Source organism: Chlorocebus sabaeus, chromosome 5, assembly GCF_047675955.1.
Source record: "Chlorocebus sabaeus isolate Y175 chromosome 5, mChlSab1.0.hap1, whole genome shotgun sequence".
Taxonomy (NCBI): domain Eukaryota; kingdom Metazoa; phylum Chordata; class Mammalia; order Primates; family Cercopithecidae; genus Chlorocebus; species Chlorocebus sabaeus.
The window spans coordinates 50,503,291-50,519,293 of NC_132908.1; the positions used below are offsets into that span (position 1 = coordinate 50,503,291).

The 16,003-nt window shown below is 36.2% G+C and overlaps 1 protein-coding gene across 7 annotated transcripts in view; it reads right to left on the bottom strand.

The window, feature by feature from the left end:
• RPGRIP1L (RPGRIP1 like) overlaps positions 1–16,003 on the bottom strand; it is a 99,903-nt gene that overhangs the window by 22,604 nt on the left and 61,296 nt on the right. For all 7 annotated transcript variants that reach the window (XM_007993313.3, XM_007993310.3, XM_038008473.2 and 4 more), the window contains 3 exons: positions 14,519–14,620; positions 13,900–14,059; positions 12,673–12,746 (listed from right to left, as the gene is read on the bottom strand). In XM_007993313.3, coding sequence (XP_007991504.1) covers positions 12,673–12,746; positions 13,900–14,059; positions 14,519–14,620 — 336 coding nt within the window. The remainder of the gene's footprint in view (positions 1–12,672; positions 12,747–13,899; positions 14,060–14,518; positions 14,621–16,003) is intronic.

The following is a 16,003-nucleotide window of genomic DNA, read 5'->3' on the forward strand; positions in this document are numbered from 1 at the left end:
CCGTTTCTACTAAAATTACAAAAAATTAGCTGGGCGTGGTGGTGGGTGCCTGTAGTCCCAGCTACTTGGGAGGCTGAGGCAGGAGAATCGCTGGAACCTAGGAGGCAGAAGTTGAGCTGAGATTGCGCCACTGCACTCCAGCCCGGGCGACAGTGTGAGACTCTGTCTCAAAAAAAAAAAAAAAAAAAAAGAAAACTTTATCTCAACATGTCAGAAATGAACTCATTCTCGCTCCTCTCCCCCAATCCTATTCATCTTGTGTTATTTCCTACCTCAACTGATGACATCACCATCCACCTAGTCCCCTACAACCAGGAGACATAGCAGCATCCTTGCCTTTCCATTTTTCTCACACCCACTATATCCTAAAGGTCACCCATTCCTGCTCATTATACTTTCTAAATATCTCCACAATTGGCCAGGTGCAGTGGCTCATGCTTATAAATCCCAGCATTTTGGGAGGCTGAGGGGGGCAGATCGTTTCAGCCCAGGAGCCCAGGAGTTGGAAACCAGCCTGAGCAATACGTCAAAAACATGTCTCTCCAAAAAATAAAACAAAAACCACACACACACACACACACACACAGGCCAGGCCTTGGAGTGGCATGTGCCTGTGGTCCCAGCTACCTGGGAGGCTGAGGTGGGAGGATTGCTTGAGCCTGAGAGGTTGAGGCTGTAGTGAGCCATGATTGAGCCACTGCACTCTATGCACTCTGGCCTGGGTCACAGAGTGAGACCCTGTCTCAAAAAAAAAAAAAAAAAAAAAAAAAATCAATGATTCAGTGAATTGTTGAAAGCATATGATATTTCAGACATTGTTTTAACTGTTGGGGATATAAAGAAAAATAAGATGCTGTTTCTTTTCTATTTTTTATCTCAAGAGAACATGCTAAGTTCCCATGGGGGTAACTAATACAATAGCTTCCTAGTTATTAGAAGGTAGAAATCTGACAGAACAAGGAGGGAGAAAATAGAAGGATCTGACATAAGAGATTTGAGAGCAAACTGGTAGCCGATTGATGAGCGTTATGAGACTGTAAGCTCAGTGACGGCAGGGACTATTAGATTGCTCACTGCATTATGTAGTACACAATAAACAAGTGGATCTACTCTCATGACAGAGAGAGGTGAGGCACTCATCTCTAATCTCTGGTCTGCAGTCCCAACCATTCTCCTTATTGTAGCAGAACCAATCAAATATCATCTTTCCATCTGAAAAATCTTCTTATTGCCTCACACTCTAGCCACTCCTTTAAACTTGCGGTGTGCTGTTTTATATTGCTCAGTTTTTGCATCTGTTATTTATTGTGTGAAATCTTTTCCATCAAAATTCTACTCCTGTGAGGCCCTGAACCACACATCCTCTCCTTTATGGCAGTAATACTGATCTCCAGGAACGAGTTGGTTGTTTCCTCCTCTGGGCCCTCACTGCCCTTCTCCACCACATTGTACTACATGGAACCGTTCACATATTTGCCTCTCTCTATAGACTCTGGGTTTCAGGAGGGCAGGACCAATATCTTACTCATTTTTTGCTACTTCACATCCTCCCCAACATAGGCTCTCAATAAATATTTAATGAAATAGTGGAGACTATATATCTTTTATATATTCAGAATATCTTTTATTTTTCTTCAGGGTCTTGCTTTGTTGTCCAGGCAGAAGTTCAGTGGCAAGATGACGACTCACTGCACTCTCAATCTCCCAAGCTCGAGTGATCCTCCCATCTCAGCCCCCTGAGTAGCTGGGACTAGAGGAGCAAGTCAACATACCCAGATCATTTTTAATTTTTTTTTTTGTAGAGATGGGGTTTCACTATGTTGTCTGGACTGGTCTCAAACTCCTGGCCTGAAGCAATCCTCCCACCTGGACCTCTCAAAGTGCAAGGATCACAAGTGTGAGTCACAGTGCCCAGCCTAGAATATATTTTATTTATTGCCAGAACTATGTGAAGCTGCAGGTATTATTGCCTTCTCATTTAAAAAATATTTATTACGGCTGGGCGCGGTGGCTCATGCCTATAGTCCCAGCACTTTGGGAGGCCAAGGCAGGCAGATCACGAAGTCAGGACATTAAGACCATCCTGGCTAACACGGTGAAACCCCGTCTCTATTAAAAATACAAAAAATCAGCTGGGCATGGGGGCACGCGCCTGGTACTTGGGAGGCTGAGGCAGGAGAATCACTTGAACCTGGGAGGTGGAGGTTGCAGTGAGCTGAGATCGTGCCACTGCACTCCAGCCTGGGCGACAGAGTGAGACTCCACCTAAAAAAAAAAGGATATTATGTGCCTCTATGTTTTGGGGAGTGGTTATTATTAACTGCTAACAAATATATAGAACTCTTGCTCTTCTAGATTTTAATGAAATAAGGCTATCACAAGACAGCTGAATATTGTTGAATCTAAGTGGTAGGGTACTATTATTTCTACTTTTCTGCATGTTTGAAATTTTTCATCATAAGAAAATGGGGAAAAGTTTCACTCAGGTGAATTGGAAGAGGTCCTAAATAATATACTGATTCAAATGACAGTGATTGAAGCAAAGGCTTTTAAAGAGATGAATAATAATGGTTGTTCAGAATTACTAGAGCAACATAACGGGTCATTCCTCTGCAGGATATCAGCATCCTTTGATACAGGAAATTGGCCAGACAGCATAGGCTTTAGACTTTTCCTGTTTTGTTTCCCCTCTACATGTATGAACTTTTGTTACCAGGTAAGATGCTTCTTCTCAGTTCTTTTTTTCTTGTTCACCAATTACCCTATTAGCGTCGTCAGTCAGCAAGATGTCAGTATCAGCATGTAAAAAGAACATTTGTAAATTTTGATTGTGGGCTGGCTGTGGTGGCTCACGCTTGTAATCCCAACACTTTGGGAGGCCGAGGCAAGTGGATCACTTGAGCCCATGAGTTCAAGACCAGCCTGGCCAATATGGTGAAACCCCATCTCTACTAAAAATAAAAAAATTAGTCAGGCGTGGTGGTGTGTGCCTGTAATCCCAGCTACTCGGAGGCTGAGGCACAAGAATCTCTTGAACGTGGGAGGCAGAGGTTTCCGTGAGCCGAGACTGCGCTACTGCACTCCACCCTGGGTGACAGAGCGAGACCATGTCTCTCGGGGAAAAAAAAAAAAAAAAAAAATTTTATTGTGGTGAACAGAAGTCATTCAAATAAGAACTGCATGCAACTTATTTTTAGTTGTCTGTATAGATGGACACTATATATTATGTGATTAAATGATCTAGAAATGTGATGACAGCTTATATTACTCTAAAAAAATAAATTATAGCTCTTGTAATTTTGGCTCAATTCCACTATTGCTTCCTGACTGATGATAATTCATATTTTGGATCATATTTTTCTATGTGATCTAAAGTGTTTACTTAGGCTCATTATTGGCATGCTTAAAATTTTCACGTCCTACTTCACAGGATTGTGTGGAATTCTTCCTCTGGTTTCAGCCCTCACAGCAGCCACCCTGGAGTTGAATTGTTGGGCTTCTGAAAACTAATTCAACCTGACAACCCTTAAAAACAGTACTGCATAATTGAGAATGGCCTATGATAAAGGTCTTGCAACTTGTTTCAGTCAGTTATATTTAAATCTAGTTATGGTGAGATTACAGGTGAGCTTAATTGCATTCCAAGTTTCTGCAATGAATAGGCATTTCTTTAACTTTTTATTATAAAACATTTCAAACATGAGAAAGTAGAGAAAATAATGTGGCATATTCAAGTAGTCAGCCATCTCAAACAGATGTTACCATTTTTCTATAACTGATTTAAGTCTTTTTATTGTTGTTGAAGAAATAAAGTATTTCAGATACAGGTAAAGCTACCAGCTGCCAAATCGCTTCCCCTCCCTACCTCATTCCCCCACGGTTACCACTATCTTGAAGTTGGTTGAATCATTCCCAAACATGCCTTTATATTTCCTACTACATATGTGTATATCTATAAACAACATACAATATTGTTTTCTGTTTTTCGGTTTTATATTAGTGGTATCACACTCTTACTAACCATTCTGCAATTTCTGTTTTTTTATGCTCAGTACTATATTTTTGAGATTTATTCATATTTATTTTTCAAATCCAACTTACTCATATTAACTGTTGTATAGAATCCTATTTATATTGCATATATAATCTACAGTACATTTATTTACCTGCTGATGAACAATTACATTGTGTATAATTTTTTTGCTATTACAAACAACGTTGCACTGAATATCCTTTTATGTTTTCTTGTATACACGCATGATTCCCTTAGGAGCAGAATTGCTGGGTAATAGGTAAGAGAATTTCAACCATAAAGGATTATCAAATTAATCTCCAGATAACTATAAATTGGAGTATTTTATATATTTTATACTTATAAAAATACTGTGTGTGTGTGTGTGTACATAGATGCAAATACAGCCTACCTGTAGGAGCCACAGTATGTAGAACTTGTTACTTTGTAACAAAACAACAGAGACAAAATGGAACTAGAAGGCCGAGATCTATGTCAATGCTCTTGAAGAGTACAAATTTTAATTGGGGTGAGCTCTAAGACAAGCTCAAAACAGTTGGTTAAAATAATCAGACTTAACCACTGGTATTGACAGAGCCATATGTAAGTAGGGTAGGAATGCATGTTAATTAATGGTGATTCTTACAAGTTCCCTTCTTCAGGCTGGGCATGGGCAGAGACATCATCTCAAAGACTCAAAAAAGTCCCCTTGAGTCCCTCACACTAGGCTCCAAAGCTTCCTCTTACATTGTGCATCAAATCCACTCTTCATACGAGTTCTGGTTAAAGCATTTTGATTGTTTTAAACAATAACTTTTTGGGGGAAATAAATACATAGAAAGGTGATGTCTCCAGAATCTCAAACTGTTAAGGCAATAAGGTTTTTAACAAACAAAAGAAAACTACCCAGTTGTCATCAGTGGCAGTAATCTATCTTTTCTAACATGTTCTGTTAAAATGTACTATATTAAACAAATAAGGTAAATGTTGCAAACTTCAGTGATGGGGATCAAAACAGTGCTAGCTTTAACAGTGCTTACTTTTAGAACATTGTCACGGTGCCCTTATATGCCCTATAAATTACTATGTCCATGCAGTGACTTGGATTATTTTTTCCTACCCTAATATCAAATTAATCTCAATATAATTATGCCAAATAATTATAAATTGTATTATTTTATCACCATAAAAATGGTGTGTGTGTGTGTGTGTATAAATAGATACAAACCTGAGGGACATGACACATTTCCATCATTAACTGTGGTTTACTATGGCAGCAATGTGAAAGGAGAATTTAAAAAAAATCACCCTCAATTTCAGGTGATTTTGATCTGCTACTCTCCTTTCACCATCATTGAGAACAGATGTTGTAGTATGGTGGCTCTCGATTTTGGCTGCACATTAGAATCACCAGGGGAGCTATAAACAAAATTCTGACTTAATTTATCTGGGTGGAGCCTGTGCCCTGGCATTTAACAATGCTCCCCAGATGATTCTAATGTGCAGCCAAGGGTAAAAAGTACTGCTTTTTTCTAAAGCTATGGTTCTTGCACTTTAGCATACCCCAGAATCATTTGATAAAACACAGATTGGTGGACTCCATAGAACTTCTAATTCATTAGGTCTCCGGTGGGGCGAAGGATTTGCATCTCTTACAAATTCTCAGGTGATGCAGATGCTGATGTTGAACTCTGGGGATCATACTTTGAGAAATATTGCTCTAAACCAAAAAAGATTCATCTTCCACCGATGGAGACTTCTAACATCTTTATAAAAAAGCTTCCACAATATTCACGTTAAACTGTTATTTTGCTATTATTCAACATTTTAGTACAGAATTAGCTAACTAACGACTTCCTTTTTTGAGTCAATCCAAGCTCACCATTAAAAATAATCCAACAATATAAATTACCAAATGTCAAATACAGAAGTTCCTTGTTTCATTCTACCACCTAACTCAGGAGGTGGCAATTTTTTTTTTTTCTGTAAAAGGATGAATACAAATGTTTTTGGCATTGCAAGCTATATGGTATTCAACTTTGCCCTTGTAGAGTGAAAGCAGCAATAGATAATATGTAAATGAATGAGTGGCTGGGTTTCCATAACAGTAGAGGGCTGGATTTGGCACATGGGTCATTGTTTGCTGACTCCTGCTTTAGAGATATTCACTGCTAACGCTGTCTGATGTACATCTTCCCAGACATTTTCTTTGCTTACATAAAGCTAAAGGTCATGTCTGTATGCACAAATAAAAATATATGTATAGACCTTTTTGTTTTTCTTTTGTGTGTGTGTGTGTTGGAGAGACAGGTTCTCCCCTGTCACACAGGTTGTAGTGCAGTGGTATGATCACAGCTCACTGCAGCCCTGAACTCCTGGGCTCAAATGATCCTCTAACCTCAGCCTTCAGAATAGCTAGGACTACAGGCATGTGTCACCAGGCTCGGCTAATGTAAAGAAGTTGTTTCTGCAGAGATGGGGATCTTGCTACATTGCCCAGGCTGGTCCTGAACTCCTGTCCTGAAACAATCCTCTTGCCTTGGACTTCCTAAAGTGTTAGGATTACAGGTGTCAGCCACCACATCTGGCCCCATTTATTTCTTTTTAAATGAAATCATCACTGGGGCATAATTTATCCATTAGTTTGGCTAATGGATCGTGTCAAATAGGAGAAAACATGAATTTTCAAACATTGTTATATATAATAATGTTCATTTTAAGCAAAAATATTTATATTAGCAAAAAATGATAGAAACTTAAGGGTCCATCAAAAGGGGCTTATTTAAATAAATATAGTATAGCCATATAATGAAATATTATGGGTATGTTGAAAGAAATAGAGTATGCTGTCATGGAAAAATGTTGATGGTATATTAGTAATAGTTAGTTAAATTGCAAAGCACAAAAAATAGTTTTAAAAGCAATTTCTACCAGGAGAGTATGTCAACATTTCTGGTTTTACATAAAATATATTTTATTTTTATTTATTTATTTTTGAGACAGAGTCTTGCTCTGTTGCCCAGGCAGGAGTGCCGTGGTGCGATCTCGGCTCAATGCAACCTTCACCTCCCAGGCTCAAGGATTCTCCTGCCTCACCTCTCGAGTAGCTGGAATTACAGGAGCCTGCCAACACACCCTGCTAATTTTTGTATTTTTAGTAGAGACAGGGATTCACCATGTGGGTCGGGCTGATCTGGAACTCCTGACCTCAAGTAATCTGCCCAACTCACCCTCCCAAAGTGCTGGGATTACAGGCGTGAGCCACTGTGCCCAGCCAAGTAAAATATATTTTAAAATCTACTTTCTATCTAGCTTAAGCTTCCACATGTAAAACATTTGAGAGTGGCTTATTTTATCCACTGATATCATATTTGATTCCTAAGTGATTTAATAATTTTTCATATGTGAATTCTAACGCTAGTGAATTGCTTTTTGCATTGTGCCTTTCAAAGTTTTAAACATATTTTGCTGAACATCATTATTGTAATCACCTGGGAATGCCAGCTCATTGTTCAGAGAACCTAGTTTCCAGGTAGAATTGCAATTTAGTCCAACTGAATATGGCAGTTTTTACAAAACTGCTGGGAGTAGGAACAGAGAAAGAGAATGATGTAAATATGCACTGCACAGAAGAGTCCATTGCTCTTTCAGTCTGTAATTTCCCATTCTCACCTGTGGGCACATTTTAAGACAGCTGTGAGTTCATGGCGATACATTTTGTTGTGAAAAATGAAAGCTGCAGTATTGAATAAAATTAGAAATAATGCAAAAGACAGATTGTTAATTTTTTTAATGCCATGGCAGATGCAATGTTCAGTTTTGATGTCTATTTTGAGGACCTGAAACAAGGCTTTTAATCGATGTATTATACATCAAATTTATACTGTTAACTTCTGATTATTCAAATTAATAAAATATTCATAGAGAAATGTCCAAAGTTTTACATTTCTCAGACTTCTGTCCCCCCACCCTCGCCATTAATTATCATGCCTAGAAGCTTTTTAGTAAAAGCAGCAGTTGTCAGGCTGACGGAATCTGACAGGCCAGAAAGGCCCAATTACACTTGCGCTATGTGGCACTTTGATGTCCGGGAAACGAAGAGAGATAGGGGCAAATTGGGTGGCACATTATGTTAATGACTTGATTTAATCCAGCCACTAAACTTTGTGTAGCCTGTTAAAAAAGATGCTAACACTAATTACGCCACTTTGGAAAGGAAAGGAGGGGACAAGCATTTCATACCGACAAAGTGAAGCTCATAAATGTTGTAAATGAAATGAAACAAAATGAAGTAATCTATGATTAATTATACATCACAGACATGAAGAAAACAGAAATAACCACGTAATATGTAGAAGTACTGGGAAATCTGTTAGATTCCTTCTAAGGATCAACGTTTCTAAGAAATAACTATGAACTGTCAGATTCTGTAACATGAAGAACAGAAACTGAATGATCTTAAATTGCTTACACAGTATATCAGATAATTCAAATTCACACTGTAACTGGCATAAATGATACTTATCTAGGACACTACTTCTAGAGCTAATTTTGTGACATTATAAAATAGAGGCAATTTTTTAAAAAGTGGGAATAACTATAGAGTAGGGTTATCTAATTCCTTTTTAACTAGTTTGTGCCTCTAATCTATTTTTTACACTATTGACAGCATGATCTTTCAAAATGTGATCTAAGCATGCAAACTCCTTAAGATCAGGAGCTTAATTTTTTGTATTCGTGGATCTATTCCCAGTCCCTAGAACAAGGCTAGGAACACAATAAATGTTCACTACATATATATCTGTTTAATGAATGAGTGATCTTCTATCCTCATTCCTTAAAAATCTCAGAGGCCTCAATGCTCTGGATTATGCCTACGTTTTCAGCCTATTCTCCTGGGCTCCCTAAGCATACCATAATGGCTTGGCCCACCCGGAAACCATTCTGAATTCCAGAACAAGCCATGCACTATGTTCTCTAAGATTCTCATGCTTTTCATTCCTTTGGCCTATGATTTTCTCACCCTTTTCATGAACTCCTAATCATCTTCAACACTGGCTCCAGCTTTACTGACTGTAGGAAGTCATCCTTGATGAAGGGAAGGCCCCTCAGGTTGTCTTAGGGACCCCTTCTGAATGCTCCCATAGCACCCCATGCATTCCATTCTCCTGGTGCAGACCACTATACATTTTAATTGTGTTTCCCCTACAGACTATGAATTCTTTGAGGGAAGGAACTGCTTCTTGTATGCCTGCCTGACACACAATGGATGCTAATAAAGGAAGAATTGTTGTGAGGAAATATTAACATAGGATGTACTTAGCACATAACAGGCATTCAGTAATACATTCTTTCCTATGAAAGCTATGTTTCACTGTTCTGAGATTTTTACCAGAAGCAGTTCTTAAAGAGAAGACAAAAGAAAAAACTAATGAACCACAAGTACTTTTAAGCTTACAAAAGGATTTATGAAACAATACTACAACCAAAGTTAACACCATCAATAATTAGGCAAAATGACATTTTCTGCCTCCTGATGTGACGCAATGAAGAGGACATAGTATCGCTTCTGTATTCCTACCAAAATGCATAACTGGAATCTGATCTTGAGGAAACACCAGACATATCCAATGAAGAATATGTTACAATGTAAACGGCCTGTATTAAGGAGTGTCACTGTTATAAAAGACTACAAGAAAGCCTGAAGAACCATTACAGATTAATGGAGGCTACAGAGGCATGAAAACGAAATGCAATGTGTGATCTGGATTGGATCTTGGACCATATGAATAAGATGCTATAAATGATATTACTAGGACAACTGACAAAATTCTAATGAAAACTATAGATTAGATAACAATATTATATAACTGTTCTGAAGTGTTTAGAATTAAAGGGGCATGATTTCTGCAACACTCAAATGGTTCCTAACAATTATGTATGAAAGAATGTATGTTTATAAGTAAATACCTAAGTATGTGCACTATAGGCATATACAGGAGACAAACTAGAAATGATAAAACGAATAGAGTAAAAACTTAAAATCTGCGAATCCAGGTAAAGAATATACAGAAGTTTTTTGTACCACTTCCTCAATCTTAAAAGAGAAAGGTTCTATTACTCATACTAAATGACTTGCTAAAGTAGTACACACAAAAACTGGTAAAATCAATAGAAAATCCTATATTTCACTGTCTTAGTCCATTTGTGCTGCTACAACAAAGTATCACAGACTGAGTAATTTATGAATAACAGAAATTTATTTCTCAGAGTTCTGGAGACTGGGAAGTCCAAGATCAAAGTGTCAGCAGGTTTGGTGTTTCCTGAGGGCTGCTCTCTGTTTCCAAGACTGTGCCTTGTTGCGGCATCCTCTACAGAGGAGGAATGCTGTGTTCTCACATGGCAGAAGAGCAAGAGAACTTCTCTTCAATATCAAGCCCTTTCATAAGGGTGCTAATCCCATTCATGAAAGCTCTGTCCTCATGACTTAATCAACTCCTAAAGGCCATATTTCTTAATAATGTTGCATTGGGGATTAAGTTTCAACATGAATTTTGCAGGGGACGCCATCATTCAAGTGATATCATTAGCCACTATGATTTCTTGAGTTTTGTTCCCAGGCTTTCAGATGATGCCATTTTACTATATTTGGTATATAATTTACCAAAATTAAATTTCACCTGTTAACAATATGCTATGGTATGAATATGGTTTGTCTGTCTCCACCAAAGTCATGTTAAAATTTAATCCGCATTGTGGCAGTGTGGGGAGGTGGAGTCTAGTGGGAGGTGTTCGGGCCATGGGAGCAAATTCCACCTGAATAGATTAATGCCCTCACTCTGTTAGTTCCCTTGACAGCTGATTATTAAAAAGAACCTGGCAACTCTTACCTCTCTCTTTCCTGCTTCCTCTCTTGCCATGTGATCTACACATGCCCTGACTGCCCTTATCCTATGCCCTGAGTGGAAACAGCTTGAGGCCCTCACCAAATGCAGATGCCAGTGCCATGCTTCTTGAACAGCCTGCAGAACTGTGAGCCAAATAAACTACTTTTCTTTGTAAATTACCCAGCCTCAGGTATACCTTTATAATAACACAAAACAAACTAAGAACACATAGGATGCTGGTCAGTGACTGTTGCTGAAAATAGAATTTTTTAAAGCCCATGGGAGCTGAAGCATGAAGAATTGCTTGCTTTAAATGATGTTCACATTTGAGATAGCATCTGAAACCATTATAGGAAATCAAATTTTGGAATGGTAGTGAAGACCGTATCAGGCTGTAGCAAAGTAACACAAATTATTTTCCCTTAAGTAACGAGAAAAAAAAATCCAGTTTATTACAAAGAAAAAATATATGTATGCCAGAATTATGTGAATATTTTAGAAAAATAGTTATTTCTTTTGCTAAATTTCTTTGTTAAAGTTTATTATACCTTAGTTAAGAGCAATGAGATGCTAGCAATGTTGCCAACATACACATGGTTCTATTGCAGGTCTAAGTAGGAGTTTTCATACATTAGATGCTGTTATTGTAATTAATAAATATGTAATAATAATGATAATAAAACTTTGGACAGATAAAATGTTCTATTTGTATTTATCATGCATAGAAACAATGGATATCTCGATTTCCTGGAGGAATCTGTGACAACAACTGAAATGTTCTGTTCTACTGTTTTGTTTTATTTCTTTATTTTTTTAGAGACAGAATCTCACTCTGTCACCCAGACTGCAGTGCAGTGGTGCAGTCACAGCTCACTGCAGACTTGAACTCCTGGGCTCATGTGATCCTCCCGCCTTGGCTTCCCAGTGTTGGCATTACAGGTGTGAAGCACTGTGTCTGTTCTGTGGTTTTGTCTTAAAGAGAGACTAAGCTAAGAATGTGTGAAGGAAGAGTTAAAAGAAATATTCCAATTCTTATCAATAAAGTAAAAGTTCTACAAAAGAAGTATAATTAATCACAAGAAAAATTAATGTAGATGCACAGAAAAAGCTAGAGCTTTTTACTCACATTTACTTTATAAAAACTTTTTCCCTCTTGCAATAAAAAAATGCTCTGGTAAATAGTATACCTCCCATAAATATTTTAAAAAATATAATTCTCTTCTCAAAATTTCAATTTGCATACTACTTTTCAGCCATGTGCTACAAGAAAAGCAAAGTATACCAGTGCAAGATTAATTGCTTTCTAAGAAGCCTTCATTTGTTTTGGAAGAAATGAAATAACTGTAACATATTATCAGTGGATATGTCTAGGTAAGAGTAGTCTATGAATTCACATAGGCAAACTACTAGAGTTTCAAAGGGCATCTCACATTTTGAGTTCTTTAAAGTTCAAATCTGTTTCAACACATCTTGGTATGCTAGTCTTGAAAAGGAGTCAAGAAGTCAGCTAGTTTTAAGCAAATAACTATTGTAGGTACAGATTTAAGGCACTCTTTGTGAAAATAATGCTTGTATGTTATAGTCCATTACATAATGAAACCATAAATAAAAATTTCTTGTACTAGATGACTACTTGGTTAAGATTATGATAAACATTAAAGTTTTTCCAGAAACAGTTTTCCTTAAGATTTTTATATATGAAGACTGCGCATGTACTGTGAATGAAAGGCAGCCTTATTTCAGAACATTTCTAGTTGACATCAAGTTACTGACCTGTTTGATATTCTTGGAGATAGGACCTGGAATAATACAGTCATCACTGTCAGAAGCTGACATGTCCTCTTCAACTGTTAAAAAATAAAAGGGTAACATTTACACAAGTTAAACCAATTCTACTTATACCTTGTAAAATAAAGAGAAACAAGCACACACCATAAGATAACCTTAAGAAACACGGTAATTATATCTAGATCTTTTTTAGTAGCAAATTTGTTTACAGACACATTACATTTTAGGAAAAAAAAAAGACTAAAAATTTCAAGGTTAATTTTGGTAGAAGCAAAGGAAATGCCAATACAAATACAGCTTATTGTGAAATTTAAGAAAAAATTTTTAAAAAGAGAAGCATAGGGTAATAGATGTTTTTTAATAGTCTGACCAGTAACGTTATGTAAGTCAATGCTATTCTTATTAGAGTTTTAAAATTTTTATTGCTTTATTGAAATAAAACTGACAGACAATAAGCTACAGACAATTAAACTGCAAAATTTGACACACACACACACACACACACACACATACTTTAATTATTTTTAGAGACAGGGTCTTGCTATGTTACCCAGGCTGGGGTATAGAGGCTATTCACAGGCACCATCACAGCACACTGTAGCCTCAAAGTCCTGGGCTCAAGTAATCTTCCCTTCTCAGCCTCCCAAGTAGCTGAGACTACAGGCGTGCAACACCATGCTTGGCTAAAATTAGATGTTTTGCCCTAAGTGTAACTCTGTGAAACCAACACCACAGTTAAGATAGTGAACATGTCCATCACCTCAAAAAGTCTCCTCAGGTCCCCTCTTCCTTTCTGCCCCTCCCCATTCCTATTCTTACAGATTAGTTTGCTTTTACCAGATTTTTAAAAATACAGTAAGTGGTCATTTTTGGCTGGGTTTCAATTTTTAAAAAGTCAAGACCTCTACACTAACGCAGACAATAATACTGAACTCAAAGAGAAAATAAAACTGTTTAAAACATAAATTGGGAACACGGTCAGCAACAACACTTGTATTCTATTGTGGAGCTCCAAGTTGAAATAAGAAGAGATACAACAATTCCACCTAACTACAACTAAGCAGATGGAACTATATTCTATCATTTCTGTCAAGAAACAGGTATTGGGAAGTAGATGCTACTATTAAATGAAGAGTTCCATGATGCACACTCTAAAAGACAAAACAAAGCACAGAGTTAACTAAACAATGTTAGTTTAAATAAGAAAGTCACCTTCTGGTTCCAAGTTCTCTGTTATTTCTGTTTCATCTTCAGAAGATGTCAAGCTTTGTTCTGCAAGCTGACCTTCAGATAGTAAAGACACATCATCTTTTCCTTGCTGCATTTTCTCAGTATTTTCTTTTACCTCATTTACACTGCTTTCTTGTGAAACCTGAAGAAATAAAAGCACACTGGTATATTTATTATTGCTTGGATCACATTTTATAGCATTATTGCTGGAACAATTGAATAATAAAGCATGTAAATTTGAGACTTAAATATACAGATATGTGATATGTATGAGACTCAGAAAACAACCACTTCAATTTGTACAGACAAATGACAATATATAGATAAATGGAAATCTGAATATGTACTAAGAATAAAAAATGCATTAATCTCAAAATGAATTTTACATTAAGACTTTAATTCACATATCCATATATTACCTGCCAATAGCAGTATAATTATAGCTGTTACCCTTGTCATATTTTTGACTTTCTATTCCAAGGAAGTCATATATAAAAATAGGAGAAATGCTATGACTTCCTGAGTCATGTCAAAACTTATAAGACAAAGTCTTTAAGAACCAAATTAAACCTTCCAAAATAATTTTAACACAAACACATACCTCGGGAACATGTGGAACAGTTGGCATATTAATTTCTATTTCTGGTATATGCTCTACCTCTGGTGAAATTTCCTTCATATCTTCAGGAGGAGGAGAAGTCTCCTTATATTAACGTGAAAACATGCATATATGTTATTTTTTATTTATTACTAAATCCCAAATCATTCTATTACATACATATTGAACTAATAAAAATTGGCAGCAAATATAATACTCATATGACACTGAATTTACTTAATTTCAATAAAATGGTATTTATAGTCTTTAAAATATAAATATATATAATATATATGTAATTTAAGAACTGCAAGTTCAGTTCATTGAAGCACTGTTTACAATAGCAAAAAAAACTAAGAGCAATGCAAACGTCCAATAGGGCATTAGTTAAATAAAATATGCTATATCCAAATACCTGAGTTCTGTCTTACTATGAAAAAATATGATGTAGATCTGTGTTTATTAACATTACAGAGAATACATAACATGGTATTGAGTAAAAAAGCTACTTACAGAACAATATATATAGTTGTATTATGTTTGATTAAAATACAAACGAGCAAGTAAACGTATGTATGTGTATATTTCCATGGGAAAAAGCATGAAAGGAAATTCATCCAAACAGTATCTCTGAGTTTTCGATTTGGGAACATTAGAACATTAACTTTTATTTTCACTGTTTTTTTTTTCCTTCTTTGTATTTTCTAATATTTCTGTGATGATTATAAATTACTCATGTGATTTTAAAAATGTCATATGTTAGCACAGGTATGTATTCCTTGTGATCAATGCCACCTTTTTATTTCATCAAATATGAATTTATAGTTAGCTATTATTCCTGGGTTAATAAACTAACATTTAGTTTTAAAATGTAGCTTATGACTTTTACTATTTTTAAAAGTAAACATGGCCAATATAGGAAATGTAAAAGATAAATATAAAATAAATCAATATAAATCTAGTACTCAACGGTGGTATCTATTAAACTTCTTAGATTTCTATTTCTTTAAAACTAATTTTTGATGGAAATAAAAATCTTGGTTACACAGTAATAACTGCATTATAAATACAATATATCCTGTTACATTTTTTAAAATTTAATATCAGAACATAAATATTTTCTCCTGATATGAAACTTGGAAAACATAATTTTAAATGACAATAGAATATTATATTGATGGGTGTACCATGGCTTAATGAACCATTTCACTGCTGTTAGACATTTAACTACTTCACAGTTTTTAGGTATTATGACTAACATTGCAACAAACTCCTCTATGTTTGTGTCTTTTTAATGTTAGTGGTCATTTACTCAGGAATCAGGCTGTGTTCAAAGCCCAGTTCTAATACTTTGGCCATGAGCAAGTTACTCAACCTCTCTAAACATCACTTTCCCCATCTTAAATGGGAATAATTCTAGTATGAACCACATAGGGTTGTTGTGAGGATTAAATGAGTCCAATGTATATAAAGCACATAATAAGCACT